Source organism: Priapulus caudatus, unplaced genomic scaffold (assembly GCF_000485595.1).
Source record: "Priapulus caudatus unplaced genomic scaffold, Priapulus_caudatus-5.0.1 Scaffold200, whole genome shotgun sequence".
NCBI classification, from domain to species: Eukaryota; Metazoa; Priapulida; class Priapulimorpha; order Priapulimorphida; family Priapulidae; genus Priapulus; species Priapulus caudatus.
Genome location: NW_014577261.1, coordinates 162,392 through 176,964, shown reverse-complemented (window position 1 = coordinate 176,964; position 14,573 = coordinate 162,392). Strand labels below are relative to the sequence as shown.

At 41.5% G+C, this 14,573-nt stretch overlaps 1 protein-coding gene across 5 annotated transcripts in view; it reads left to right on the top strand.

The window, feature by feature from the left end:
* The window catches only part of LOC106807198 (transmembrane protein 120 homolog), a 14,391-nt gene extending 1,058 nt beyond the window's left edge, over positions 1-13,333 (top strand). For 2 of the 5 annotated variants that reach the window (XM_014809475.1, XM_014809476.1), the window contains exons 2-12: positions 2,321-2,430; positions 4,436-4,554; positions 4,647-4,751; positions 5,429-5,488; positions 5,678-5,770; positions 6,804-6,959; positions 8,357-8,418; positions 9,482-9,574; positions 9,886-9,950; positions 11,623-11,688; positions 11,842-13,333. In XM_014809475.1, the coding sequence (XP_014664961.1) occupies positions 2,359-2,430; positions 4,436-4,554; positions 4,647-4,751; positions 5,429-5,488; positions 5,678-5,770; positions 6,804-6,959; positions 8,357-8,418; positions 9,482-9,574; positions 9,886-9,950; positions 11,623-11,688; positions 11,842-11,994 (1,044 nt within the window). In that variant the 5' untranslated portion in view covers positions 2,321-2,358 and the 3' untranslated portion in view covers positions 11,995-13,333. Of the gene's footprint in view, positions 1-2,320; positions 2,431-4,435; positions 4,555-4,646; positions 4,752-5,428; positions 5,489-5,677; positions 5,771-6,803; positions 6,960-7,248; positions 7,405-8,356; positions 8,419-9,481; positions 9,575-9,885; positions 9,951-11,622; positions 11,689-11,841 lie in introns of all 5 variants that reach the window. The other 3 variants (XM_014809478.1, XM_014809479.1, XM_014809480.1) reach the window with 3 other exon arrangements.
* The last annotated feature ends 1,240 nt before the right edge of the window (positions 13,334-14,573 follow it).

Genomic DNA, 14,573 nt, shown 5'->3' with positions numbered 1-14,573 from the left:
AAGACACCCGCAATCCGAAGATACAGCATAAACCCTACGACACGATTCTCCTTTTCTTTGGCCAATAATCCACCGCATAGCGCGCCTATAATTCAAACAAAAGGCAGCTACTAACCACACTGTCCACGGCTTGCGCTCACGGCGAGGCGCTGTGGCTCGCAGGGAGATTTCAATCCGATCTGCTGCTGATAGCGGATTGGCGTGCGTGCGTGGTATGGGGGCATGCCAGCTGTATTGCCGGCATGCCGGTATGACATAAGGCATACATTGTAGCTGTGTACCGGGTCAAAGGTTATCTCGCCGAGTGTTGCGTTGATGCCTAATCACCCTGCGAGCCACAGCCCCTCGCCGTGAGCGCAAGCCGTGGACAGTGTGGTTAGTAGCTGCCTTTTGTTTGAATTATAGGCGCGCTATGCGGTGGATTATTGGCCAAAGAATGGAGAATCGTGTCGTAGGTTTTAGGCTGTATCTTCGGATTGCGGGTGTCTACGAGGAAAGGATTTCGCACGATGGTAGGCGAATGTACTGTGTACGATTTGAGCTCAAGTTGGATGAGTTACGCATAGTAAATCGTAGGTATTATAAGGCTAGTAAATGACGAATTTCCCTTGTTTATTGATGTCACACTCCTCCCTATTATACACTCCTGATATATATATATACTACTATTAGTTGTATATATATCTAATCTATGCTTATGCCTATGGCTAGACCAATAAATTATGCCTTTGGGTTCAAGGATAGAGATGATGTCCAGGACGGTGATTCAGTGATTGGATAGGATGATGTTTATTACTGTACTGGACATGCTCTCTAACTCTATCCTTAAGTGGAAATTTGTAATATATCTGACTCTGTACTAGTCTAGTAGTAGTAGTACAGTAAAACTCGCATAAGTCGACCCTTTTGGGACCAACATATTTGTGCCGACTTACGTTACGAAAATCATGACGACATACGCGTAAGTACACGTCGTCATTTTGTCGACTTATATGTATGGCTCCCCTCCCAGGCGCTCGTCACCCCCAGACAGTCATAAACATATATATGCTCCACATACGACGTCAGTTCGCGCCACATACATAGCAGACGTGAAAGAATCGGGTTCGTACATCAATCGACACTGCTGCTGGCCATAACGCACGCACATCGTACGCACTATATACTAGCGGCACACGCTGGCTATCTGACACCCGCTGTTAATTACACGTTTGGACATTGCTGGACATTTGCGGTGCACGTCTGCCAATTTTTCTTGGAACAATTGCTGAAAAAATACGGTAATTCTGCGAAGCCGTGCTCTGGAACGAACTACATGTAGTTATATAGTATATAGCAGAATTTTCAAGGAGTCACACGGACTCCTGCGTAATATGTCGAATCAGGGAGTTCGATAGTAAATCAGGGAGTATTTGACTACGGACTCGCGTTAATTTCACACCCTGCATTGGACTGCACACACTGAGGAATCTGGGGGGGGGGGTTGACCTAAGCGCATATCTGCGACAGCCAGCTCGCACATTCCCTAGACCGTCGGCATTTCTGATGACGACTAACAGACGGGAAATTAGTGTTGTTTGTGTTACATGGGACCTGTTTGCATGAGGGCAATGACTTGCACATAATGACAGCTTATTAATGACGACTTGGGCGGGGCTATTCCAATGGATTTACTATGAGAGAAAATCGGGACTTTGACTACCATGACGACTTATACGAATTGATGAGTTAGACGATGACGACTTATGTGAGTTTTACTGTAGTACTAGTAGTATGTTTAGCTTCGTTGTTTCTGTCATTCCGTACTGGAATTCTCTCCCTTCCTTTTTAGTTAATTGCAAATCTGATGCGTTTTCTACTGTGATCTGCAGTGCAGTGTTGATCTGTCTAATTGATCAACTTTGTCTCTTTCCGTCTTCGATATAGTCCTTTAGACTTTGAAGACTATATTATTTATGAGGTTAATCGGTTATAGTAGATTACCGTCAGATTATAAAAATCACACACACAGTACAGTAACAATTACAATGTATACAAAAGGATCACATTCAGAGCACTCTCACTATCAGACCTAACCTCGAACGAATAGATTTCCAAATTTTATCAGTCGCTCAAAACTTTATTGACTATTTTTCAATGATCTTTGCAGCACATAAATACTATCCAAGACCATAGAAGCGATATCGAATACCAGCAGAGCAAAGTCAAACAGAAACGAGCAGACTAGCCAGTTTGAAAAAAACATCAAACATCAAATAATATGTGTGTTACTGTAAGCTCTATGTGGCCATCTGTAACACTAATATGCATTTTTGTACAGGGAATCTTCAACATCTGAAGCTAAGTGAAAAGATCGTAATGGCAGCTGCACAAATTGCTGACATCATTGGAGACTGGGATGACCTCATCAAAGACTATCGAGAATTTGAGGTACATGTGAATGTGGGAGTTCCTAACATACCATAACAGCAGTAACCTGTGGTAACTTTTATACTGGAGTAATCAGTAGTATATGTTCACTAATAGTAATAGGTGAGACTTTATTTGTCTACGTGTTTTTTATTATCGATTTATGTTGGGGATGTTTTAAGTTTAAATGATTTATAGCTATATAAATAACAAAGTAAATTTTTACTCAACCGTGCAAGTTTGAAACGTACCTAGAGCTTCACATAGGTGTGTAGGTAGTATATATACTTGCCATGCAGGATGCTGGTGCTATCTATAGGCTACAATTAGCTATAAATCATTAAATAAGTTCATTCGGTTGGTAGAATAATATAAATAACAAAGTTAATTTTTACTTAACCGTGCAAGTTTGAAACGTACCGCTGACGTTTCGCCTCCTGTCAGGAAGCTTTCTCAAAGCAAACTGATGTTAATCAGTTATGACCACCAGATGGTGTGGTGGTCAATAGCTTAGTCCACACGTGACTAAGCCTGTACCCCCCCTCGTCCCGGTTGATGTTTGGGGTCTTGCGGATCCAGATGGCCTCCTTAATCCATTGCCTGATTTTGATAGGCTCGCGATCGATGATCTTCGAATTCTCCCAATCGATGGTGTGATTGTCCTTCGCTACATGGTCAGTGATCGCGGATTTGGTGATTTCGGTAGCCGACTGTTTTCGTTGGGCCCTTGTGAACGATTTGGCTGCTACGGTGTTTACGTCCTTTTTGTGTTCTTTTAGGCGGGTTTTAAATTTTTGGCCGGTTTCTCCAATGTAACTTTTTCCACACATTGCACACGGTATCTTGTAGACACAGTCCATAATGTTGTGCATATCTGTTCTGTCCTTAGGATGTACCAAAAACCGTTTTAGAGTCTCAAACGGTCTCACTGTTGAAGCCACACCTGCATTTTTTAGGTGACTCTGAACTACGTCCGTGACCCCTCTGACATAGGGTATAGGACGATCATCGTCTTCGGTTTCTCTGTGGAGGTTTTCTTTTGGGATGTTGTTTTTTCCTGTGATGTGTGCATCTCCTTGGACACTTTTTCGAGTGTCCAATTGGGATAGCCGCATTTTCCTAGTGCGTTCTTGATGTGGCGCGCTTCAGCTTCCCGGTCCTCACTCTCTGTTATGATTTTGTCCCTACGATCTAGTAGCGTTCGTACCACTGACAGTTTGTGGTTGACTGTGTGGTGTGAGTTTAAGTTTAAGTACTGGTCCGTGTGGGACTTTCTCCTATACGTTTGTTGTATAAGTTTTATTATGAATTGTATGAGCAATTCAATGATATCGTCTGTGGTGAGGTTGGTTCGCTTCTTCAATGTTTTGTCTGCCTCCAGTCTCGACTTGATTATGTTAATCGAGCGTGTAGCGAAGGACAATCACACCATCGATTGGGAGAATTCGAAGATCATCGATCGCGAGCCTATCAAAATCAGGCGATGGATTAAGGAGGCCACCTGGATCCGCAAGACCCCAAACATCAGCTGGGACGAGGGGGGGTACAGGCTTAGTCACGCGTGGACTAAGCTATTGACCACCGTACCATCTGGTGGTCAAAACTGATTAACATCAGTTTGCTTTGAGAAAGCTTCCTGACAGGAGGCGAAACATCAGCGGTACGTTTCAAACTTGCACGGTTGAGTAAAAATTAACTTTGTTATTTATATTATTCTACCAACCGAATGAACTTATTTAATGATTTATAGCTCATTGTAGCCTATAGATAGCACCAGCATCCTGCATGGCAAGTATATATACTACCTACACACCTATGTGAAGCTCTCTTAATTACAGTATGTACAGCCAGCCAATGGGCACACTAACGACCTAGTCCTGCGTTGAGGTTTTGTATTATTACCTATTGTCCTGCATTGATGTTTCACATACCTAGTATACCATTTGCGTGCTTACTGAAAACAAAACATGCTATGCACAATCATAAACCTGTGTTCTGCAACATAATTTGTTTGCCTTGATTGTAGGATACCCATGGACACTATATGAAGAAATATGAAGAGATGACTGGGCTCCAAAGGCAATGTCAGTCCCTTCTCACAGCACAGCAGAAACAATTGAAGACCCTTCAGACAAAGATGAAAGGGTACGGTTATCTTACCAACAAGTACTTCTAGGTATTATCTGAATCCTTGCAGTATGAGTCATTCGTATCATTTTTATGGTTGCATTTTGAAGGGCGTCGCCAGTGGCAGGAGCAGAAGAAGAGAAGCGGGACCAACTGATAACTAAGAGAAAGCAGCAGCTTAAGAACATCGAAGAGACTCTTCCAAAGAAGAATGGGTGGGTGAAAACTGCTCACCTTTACTCACTGCTCTGCCATGAGGGGCTGACTGGTCTTATGTTCATTGTCGGGAAATATTGTGTGGCAGAGATGCATTAAAGTGACTACGTCACGAATTTTCTATGGTAAAATTTGTAATATTTTTGTTGCCATTTTTTTTACATTAAACGTAAGAACTAACGGGACTAAACGTATCGTCAAATTCTTACCTGATAAGATTCTCAACTAGCTAAAAATTCAAAAAACCTGGACGATTTGATATTAGTGTTCATAACATTAATTGCTTGCTATGGGCTATGTATGAGTCACGAGTGTATGTTCACATCAAACAATATAGTAAAATAAGAAGTATAATGCAGCAATTTAACGATAAAAAGTGAACAGAATCACTTATATTTTGTGAAAAAGTGGATTTTTTTTTTTTTAATTATAACTTACTGTGACGTAATCACTTTAATGCGAGATGATGTCAACTGTTCGTAGAGTGGGCGGTTGTGCTAGCTTATTAGTGATGTTGATTTTCTTGTATTCATTGGGCTATGATATTATATGTGTGTATGTGCATGCATGTTTATGGGTCTGCATGCGTGTTTGTGGTTGTGTATGTATGTTTGTGTGTGTTTGCGAGTATGTGTGTAATGTTTGCTTGTAGTAATGAAAATATCTTTCTTTTCAGAATGTATTTGAACGTCATTTTGGGAGATGTAAATACATCACTACTGAACAAGGCTGATAGGTAGGACTGTATCTCATAGCAAGTATTTTTTATAAAGAAAAAATGAGATAATTTCTCTTCCTTGCTTTTTTAGCATTCTAAATTGTATTTCATACAACACATTTTCTAACAGATGACAGTGTGGATAGGATGGTTAAATTTTGATAAATTTGATAAAGTTAATATAGTTTCAGCACTCTTTTTTGACAGGTTCAAATACAAGGAACAGTACGAGCATTTCAAATTGGTGTTGACTGTCCTCAGCCTATGTCTGTCTATAGTTGCACTTATATTTGATTACCGGTAAGTTATCTGCATGTTATTTCTAATTTGGTTTTTTAATCTTTAACTGTACATTTGCTACAATAATGAAGGTAATAGTTTTTATGCTGGCTGTCATTTGCCGTGCCGTACTTTGCTGTGGTATGCATGTGAAACAGTATAATTATAAACCATTACTTCAGCAATTTGTCAAAGAGAAACAATACTCTAGGTAAGTAATATTTGCAGTTAAAATACATTATGCTACATAAAAGATTTTGGGGTTCAGTATTTGCTAGAATTATTATTTTTAAATGTTTAAAAACTGTCGATTAACATTTGTTCGTGGTGCCACTACATATGCATTGTGTAGCTACAGGCTACAGATCGATGGTGATCCTAATTTATTCATTTACGGAAGGAAGGATTTCACTGTCTTGTATTTCTCCATTTGCTTCAGTTAAACTATGCAGCTATTTATCAAAAACAATAAGTCATTTCATGATGTAGTAGTTTGGTATAAATGTAATTGGACTTTTGTAATGAGCTCCCGGTCTGAAATATACGGCAAAATAACAACAGCAAGATCAAAAATTTATTAGCAGAAGTGCATCAGGGGATCAGTGCAGTCAGATGGGGTGTGGGCACCACCAAAAATCTATTAATTTCCCACTCAATGTTGGTTACCAACAGCAGTGAATGTCTGATAACAGAAATATGTAAGTGTATATGCTATGGGTATATTCTAGAGTGTTTGCCCTGTTTAAATAATTGCAGAAACAGGCAAAATGGCTCCTGGCTTTAGTTCACATGTGCATTCAGTGATTATTTACAGACAAACTTTTGCCTATTATAAGAGCATATGTGTCTTCTGAAAGAAGTATATTTGTTTAATTTACCTGTTTTGACAGTCCTGACAATTTGAATCAACATTATCTTTGGAATTGTGCCAGAACCTTAGATCTCTCTTATTTGTAAGAGAGATAGCAGGTCACGCCTAGACACTTCAAATGTGAAACGTGTTGTTCCCTACTAGTACTACTCCGTGGCAATTTCCACTGACCGGTTTATTCAGGGTCATAGATAGACTCCTCGACTACCTGCTGGTCTGGTACTACTGCATGGTGACGATCCGAGAGAGTATTCTTAGGATAAATGGCTCTCACATCAAGGGATGGTGGCTCACCCACCATTACATCACGGCTGTCCAGGGCGGTATCATAGTGACGTGGTAAATTAAGGATGGCGGGGGCTCGTCGAGGCCCCCCCTGGCGAAGGCCAGCATGCATGCTTGTCACTGTCTGTTATTGCATGGTGGCTCTAATGGCAAAACGTGGTGGATTTTCACTCATATTCTAACCTTATTTCAACAGATGGCAACACTAACCCAAATCACTGCTTTTTCTAGCACGACTTGAAGGTATATGCCACGCATGCTCTCTTCACGTCTTCCTCACCTGTCAAACGTTGCTATTCCCGCATCTAACTGTGCCGCACGGCCCCATCGTTGTGCCTCACAGATTCGTGGATGCTAGCTTGCACTACCTCATGGTGTGGTACTACGCCACGCTCACCATTCGGGAGAGCTTGTTGCGTGTCAACGGCTCGCACATTAAGGGCTGGTGGCTGGCGCATCACTACATCTCCACTCTGCTCATCGGTACGATCGTTACCTGGTAGGTGTCGCTGGCATCGGCCCCTGCCTCTGCGATGTGCGTGAACCCATCGCGTCGTCCTTCCGTAAGGCCACAATTAAAAAAATCTTTGTTTGCCCTCACCCGACCCAGGCTGAAAAGTTTGGGTAGGTAGGTAGGCTTTATTTTTTTTGAGGGGGTCTTTTTACAAATTCAGCATGGTGTCTTGATATGATACACCGACAGTAACCAATTCTTGCGTGGCGTCGGGTCATGCTCGGGTGTGCTTGTGTGGTAATACCTTTTATGTTGAATGTTTGTTTTGCTTGGTATAATGTATTGCCTACAGATATATATATAATGTACAGTGATACAATTTGTAAAAAAAAAGAATGGGAAAGATCAATAAAAAATTTTGAGTTGGCCCCTTTTTGGCGGGTCGGTCAGGTGAGGGCAAATAAACAATATTTTTATTATGGCCTAACTCGACCACTCTCATGCTGTCTTGCCTGTCACCCAGCATGGTATGGGTGCGTGTGTGGAAGCTGTACTATCGTATGTGTAGTCAAACCTGCATGCAAGGAGCAATCATGGGAAACCTCATGAGCGTGCTTTATAAATCGCTGTCTGCTCTATGGAGGTGGCTTAACTGCATGACTGCCACACATGGCAAACATAAGCATCCTTTATAGACAGGTATTCTTCCTGAGGTGTCGACTAACACATGTTTGACCGTATATTGCATTTGTAAACATGTAAGCATGGCTTCAGAGTGGGTGCTGGTGAATGGTTATTCACGATCGCAATCAACATTTAATGATCTTTACAAATCTTTTTTTTAAATCTGCTTGAAATACATAATGTAATCTACTGAATATATCAATTTATTGAATAAGATTTAGGTAATGGATTCGTTAATGCATGTTTTTCAAAATTAAATGGATTTCATTGCACGCCAACACGTTGTTGTTCATGGTTGACCCGATTGTTACAGGCCAGAAGACGAGCCATACGAAGCATTCCGCGTACAGTTCATGTGGTTTGCACTTTACCTGTGTGAGTACATATGAGTCGTGTCACCGCACGTTTCGCAGAACCTTGCCTCATGGGTTTATTCAGATTTTTTTCTTTCGGGATGTGACAGTCTTCTCACGTATGACACATCTCAAAACATCCTGTCATATCAGTGCTTTCGTTATACCTCTATATAATAATAATTATGTATATGTATGATATATGATATATATATATATCAAGAGCGGATAATAGGGAAGGAGTGTGACATCAATAAACAAGGAAATTCGTCATTTACTAGCCTTAATAAACCTACGATTTACTATGCGTAACTCATCCAACTTGAGCTCAAATCGGACACAGTACATTCGCCTAGCATCGTGCGAAATCGTTTCCTCGTATACACCCGCAATCCAGAGATACAGACTAAAACGTACGACACGATTCTCCATTCTTTGGCCATCAATCCAAAGCCATTGCGCGCCTCTAATTCAAACAAAGGCAGCTACCTAACCGCTATTGCTAACTCGGCGAGGCATGTGGCTCGCTGGGAGATTAGGCATCAACACTCGGCGAATAACCTTTGACCCGGTACACAGCTACACAGGCCACCTCTGCACTACCTGGCATGCCTTCATGCACGCACGCCAACCGCAATCAGCAGCAGCTGATCGGGCTCAAATCTCCCGCCAGCGAGCCACATTGCCCGCCGAGTTAGCAAGCTGTGGTTAGGTAGCTGCCTTTTGTTTGAATTAGAGGCGCGCCAATGGCTTTGGATTGATGGCCAAAGAATGGAGAATCGTGTCGTACGTTTTAGTCTGTATCTCCGGATTGCGGGTGTATACGAGGAAACGATTTCGCACAATGCTAGGCGAATGTACTGTCCGATTTGAGCTAAAGTTGGATGAGTTACGTGTAGTAATCGTAGGTATTATAAGGCTAGTAAATGACGAATTTCCCTTGTTTATTGATGCCACACTCCTTCCCTATTATCTATCTGATATATATATATATATATATATATATATATAATTATATTAATACATACAATAATTAATGATGATAATGAATTAATGATTTAAATTTTCTACTTCTTCTGTTTCAGCGATAGTTCAGCTCTGTCAGTACCGATACCAGAAAGGTTGTCTGTATAGGCTACGAGCATTGGGAGAGCGACACAACATGGACGTTACTGTTGGTAAGCACTGTACATCACTGTCGGATTCTTAACGGGCACATCTACAACACCACTATTATAGCAGAATGAAAACACTGGACCATGACACGTACGACAATATAATGTGTCGTGTTGCACAACTATATGTCGTCGGGAATCGGTGAATGATTTCTGCATCTCAATCATTACAGTCGACCTCTCCAACAGCTCACTACAAACGATAGTTTCTAGGTTTCCTAATTGAGAAACATTGAGATTGCGCGTTAATGATGCCGGTTTGGCTTCTTCACTAGAAGATATGTTCTACGTCATTTTTTGTCACTTGTCTCCAGATGGCTTTCACGTGTGGATGTGGCGAGGTCTCGGCTTCTTGCTTCCCTTCCTGTTCTTTGGCTACGTGAGTAATCGTTATCGAGCTATACTTTCGAGACAGATGTGTTAGTTCACCTCCCAACCAATTTTGTTAAAAGACTGCAATCGACCATTCCATGTGCGCAAATAACGACAGGTGGAGCCACAGGATTGGTTACTATCTATGCAGCTGTGCTGTTCACTGGGAGGTTGAATACTGTTTTTCTCTGCTGCATGTGTCAGGCACGCATGGCAGCGTGGCACAGTGTTATCAATAATTCTCTCGCTAATCCTTTCAAGTGCGTTGTCAATGGAGTTGACACAGGTATCAATAAAGCAGTGGGAGGGCGATAGCACGTGTTGCTGTTTTCGTGTGTTTATTTTGCACGCACGTTACTATGGGCGATATTTTGCGTCGGTGTAACATGTGATTTATAATTGGCGCCAACAAACTCATTCATGCTTTAGGATTATTGACTTTAGAAATATTTTATTTATTATGCAGTGATCACAGTGGAATTTCTGCCAAATCCCCAGTTCGGCTGTGGAAAGTTAATTCATAGTCGTCATCATCATCATAAGCACTATCATTGTTATCATCATTATCTTTATCATCATCATCATCATCATCACCATCATCATCATCATCATCATCATCATCATCATCATCACCATCATCATCATCATCATCATCATCATCATCATCATCACTATTACTATCATCAATGTCATCATTACATTACATGGATACATGGATTACATGGATACATTACAAGGTATCCCCCGCGATGAAGTCGGCGGGGATACTATATATATATATATGTCTGTCCAGCCGCCGCAGACACTTTCCTTTCCGCTCTATAACTCGACCCTTACTTGACCTAGCATGACCAAACTTGGTATACTTACACATCTTGGGGAGAAGGTGCGCAAGCATACCAAAACCAGGTCACTACGACCTTTATTTGACCTTTACCTGAACCTTGATCATATTTCCCTTCTGCTCTATAACTCGGCCCCTAATTGACCTAGTGCTACCAAACTTGGTATACTTGCACATCTTGGGGAGAAGGGATGTCGCGTACCAAAACCAGGTCACTGCGACCTTAATTTGACCTTGACATTGATCATATTTTCCTTCCGCTCTATAACTCGGCCCTTAATTGACCTAGCGCTACCAAACTTGGTATACATACACATCTTGGGGAGAAGGTGTGTCGCGTACCGAAGCCACGTCACTGCGGCTTTTATTTGACCTTGAACTTGACTTTGATCATATTTCCCTTCCGCTCTATAACTCGGCCCCTAATTAACCTAGCACGAGCAAACTTTGTATACTTACACATCTTGGGGAGAAGGTGTGTCGCGTACCAAAACCCCTAAGGCAACCAATTTTAACATACTTGCACATCTCAGGTGTAACAAACCTTTGTCTTTGTGACTTATTTAACTTTACCTACCTTCTACGTCCTTACAGAGATATTTCATTCATACTAGATTATGGGGGATACATGTAGTTGGCGACAACTGCCCTTTCTAGTTTTACTTTAGTTCACCCTAGCATACCCAGCTTGACATTTTAATTAACCAACTAATATTTTTTAATATAATAAGGGGCGTAACAGACCAGATTTAATCTACTAGATCTAACTACATGTTCTAGTCAAATCAGCATTCTCAAATGCAATCTAACAGTGGTATTTTCACTCGTGTTTCAGTTCTTCCAGCTTTACAATGCATACACACTGTACCAGCTGAGCTACCACCCTGCAGCCGACTGGCAGGTATGTGCAACAAACTGGTGATTTTGAGCATTCATATGTGGAAACAACCTCATTTATTATGATGATGATGATAATAATAATAAAAAGAAGAAGAAGAAGAAGAAAAAAAAAAAAATAGGTAGCATTTTTGCTAATGAAGCCATGTTGTTGCAGGTACCTGTAACAGCTTGCATCTTCTTCATCCTTGCAATCGGTAACATCTTGACAACGACTCAGGTGCTGCAACTTAAGCTGAGGCAGAGGCTACAGCAGAAGTTTTGGCCTTCCGACTCCAAGAACCCAGAGAACTTGTGCAAGAGCGGATAAACGGTGTATTAACGTGGTGACAGACCTGTTCTTGTTATTCCTGGCCCTGAGTACCACACCTATAAACATTCCCTTATTACTACTTCTTATTTCGTTCCACAATGGTGAGGGTGTATATTTATGTTCTTTGATTATTTCAGAAATAATTGGCAGCTTGATGTTCAGTGTTTGTAGATGACGTTGTGTCCGTGAACAAAATGTATTCTTCGTTTTAATAGTATATGGTTATCTTATGTTGCCGTATAATGAAGGGCTGAGATATTTTACTTACATTAATGCGGACAATTAAGAGCAAATTAATTTTGGTATGTTGACCGCTCTCCTCCGTGGGCCCAGTTATCAGAACACTGAGTATATACAGAAGTGCCTTTACAGTGGGAGAGTGGAGAACTTTAATGTTATAATATATACACTGTCACTTGGAGGTGGGATGATGTTGTTGTTGGTGTCCGTGTTTGTGTGTTAGCGTAAAAGCAAGTGTGTGTGTGTATGCATGCATGTCTGCATGTGCAGAGGTTTGCGTTCTCCATGCGTGCGTGAATGTGCACGTGTGTGCGTGCGCGTGCGTACTTGCATGTGTACGAGGGTGCGTGCATACGTCTGTGTGTATGTACAGAAACCTGCCTTCAGGGGAGGGTGGATGCTGTAAGTGGTTTGTTCTGCCAGATGTGAACTTTGTGTGTGTACTAGTGGATAACATATCATACCGTGCAAGTTGCCATGCATTCAACTACCATTGATAAGTGTTTACGAACAATATAGCTAGAATAATAGCTAGAACAAGGATGATCAACTACCAAATTAAGATTGAATTCACGTGAACTTGATGTGCAGGGGATTCCGCGAGTGTGCTGAACGAAAACCGAAATTTGCAGGGCTGGATATAATTAAAACTCTGCAAATAGGAGAGGAGGAGTTTATGCCAAATAGTAGCAGTCATTTATATTAAACTGCCCTGTGATCCAGGGATGAACCCCGAAAAGGTGTCAATGATGTGCATTTCCTAATTTATTGATTGTTTGAAATTTAGCATGATTCGATGAGTTGCTAGCGATAAGTTATATATAACATTTCGATGAGCTACTGATTGAGAAACGAAGAACGTATATTTTTACAATGCTGTTGTCATGATCGTTAAAAACAGTCAAGATTTTACTGACAATAGAGTGCGTTTATAACGTCTACCAGCTACACATTTCTACGAAGTCATGTGTATTTAATCATGGTGATAGATTATTTGTTATTAAAGGTGAGGTATATTGAGCAGCACGTTACACAGCTCCGTATTAATGATTTCTATTAGACACGTAATAAAAAGTCGTTTTTTGTTAGTTATGTATTCTGTTGAAGTGTATGCAAATATTACTGTTGGATTCTTTCTTTCCACGCCCCTCTCCCCCGCTACACATCTATCAACTGTGACAGCCCGCTGTTCATGCATGTGCGCTAATGTTCATATACTGTATCTTTCTAGACTCTTCTGGCGGCATTGATGCAATAGGCTAGTTACTGGCAATATTATTACCAGACGGATGCACACCTCGTTAATAATTCAGGCCTGCGAACAATGGGACGGAAAAACTTTAAATGCGTGAAGCTCCCCCAGTCAATATCACATAGCGGTTACCGAGATATCACGTGACTTCTGCATTGTGAAGGAAACCCGGCAACGTGCTTGCGATGGTGTCCTGGTAGTTCTCAATAATGCACGGTGCCTCAAGAGAGTCGGATGCGTAACCGCTCACTCGCACTCGTAACTGACATTTTGCCTTGTTAAGCATCGGTAGCAAACGGAAAGCGTCCGCAGGATTTGGAGCAGCGGTCGAGAGAAGCAAAGAACTGTGAAGTGCCTGTTTCGTAGTGAGTATGTAGATCGAAGTGACAACATAACTTGTAATATACCGAGATCAAATAAATACAACATAATATAAATTATTATGTATAATACAGAATAGACAGTTAGTATGAGTCGCGTTTCTACGTGAATCTATTGAACAATGTTCGCAATAATACGGTTGCGTTTGTCCACTGGTTTGCGACTGATTTTTTTCGCGTTGAGAACATTTATCTATTAACTTCCATGAGCTGGTCATTGTAGTTGCAAAGTACATGCGCATTCCACCTCCCCTCGCTCTCTTTACCTCTCGCTTGCCCTCACTTTCTCTCGCTCTCTCGCTCGCGCTCTTTCTCTCCCTTTCCCTCTCTGTCTCTCGCTCTCGCTCTCACTCTCTTCTCTTCTCTCTCTCTCTCTCTCTCTCTCTCTCTCTCTCTTTCTCTGCTCTCTCTCTCTTTCTCTCTCATTCTCGTTTGCGTGCGCGCGCTCTCTCTTTCGTTCTTGCTCTTTTTTGGTATCTCTCACACACCCTCCTCTCTCCATCTCTCTCAAAACAGTTTGGACGACATATGTCGTACTCTACACGCCTTCGTGCGGCATGCGCAGACCCAAATCATATAATACTATCGCTGCTATACGTAACGCATCTTACTATCCACCCACGTGCATCGATGAGATCCAATTACCTTTGGTACCTGTCGCCCGAAAATAGAAAAAAACCGACACGGCAACCTGTAGGAAGAGA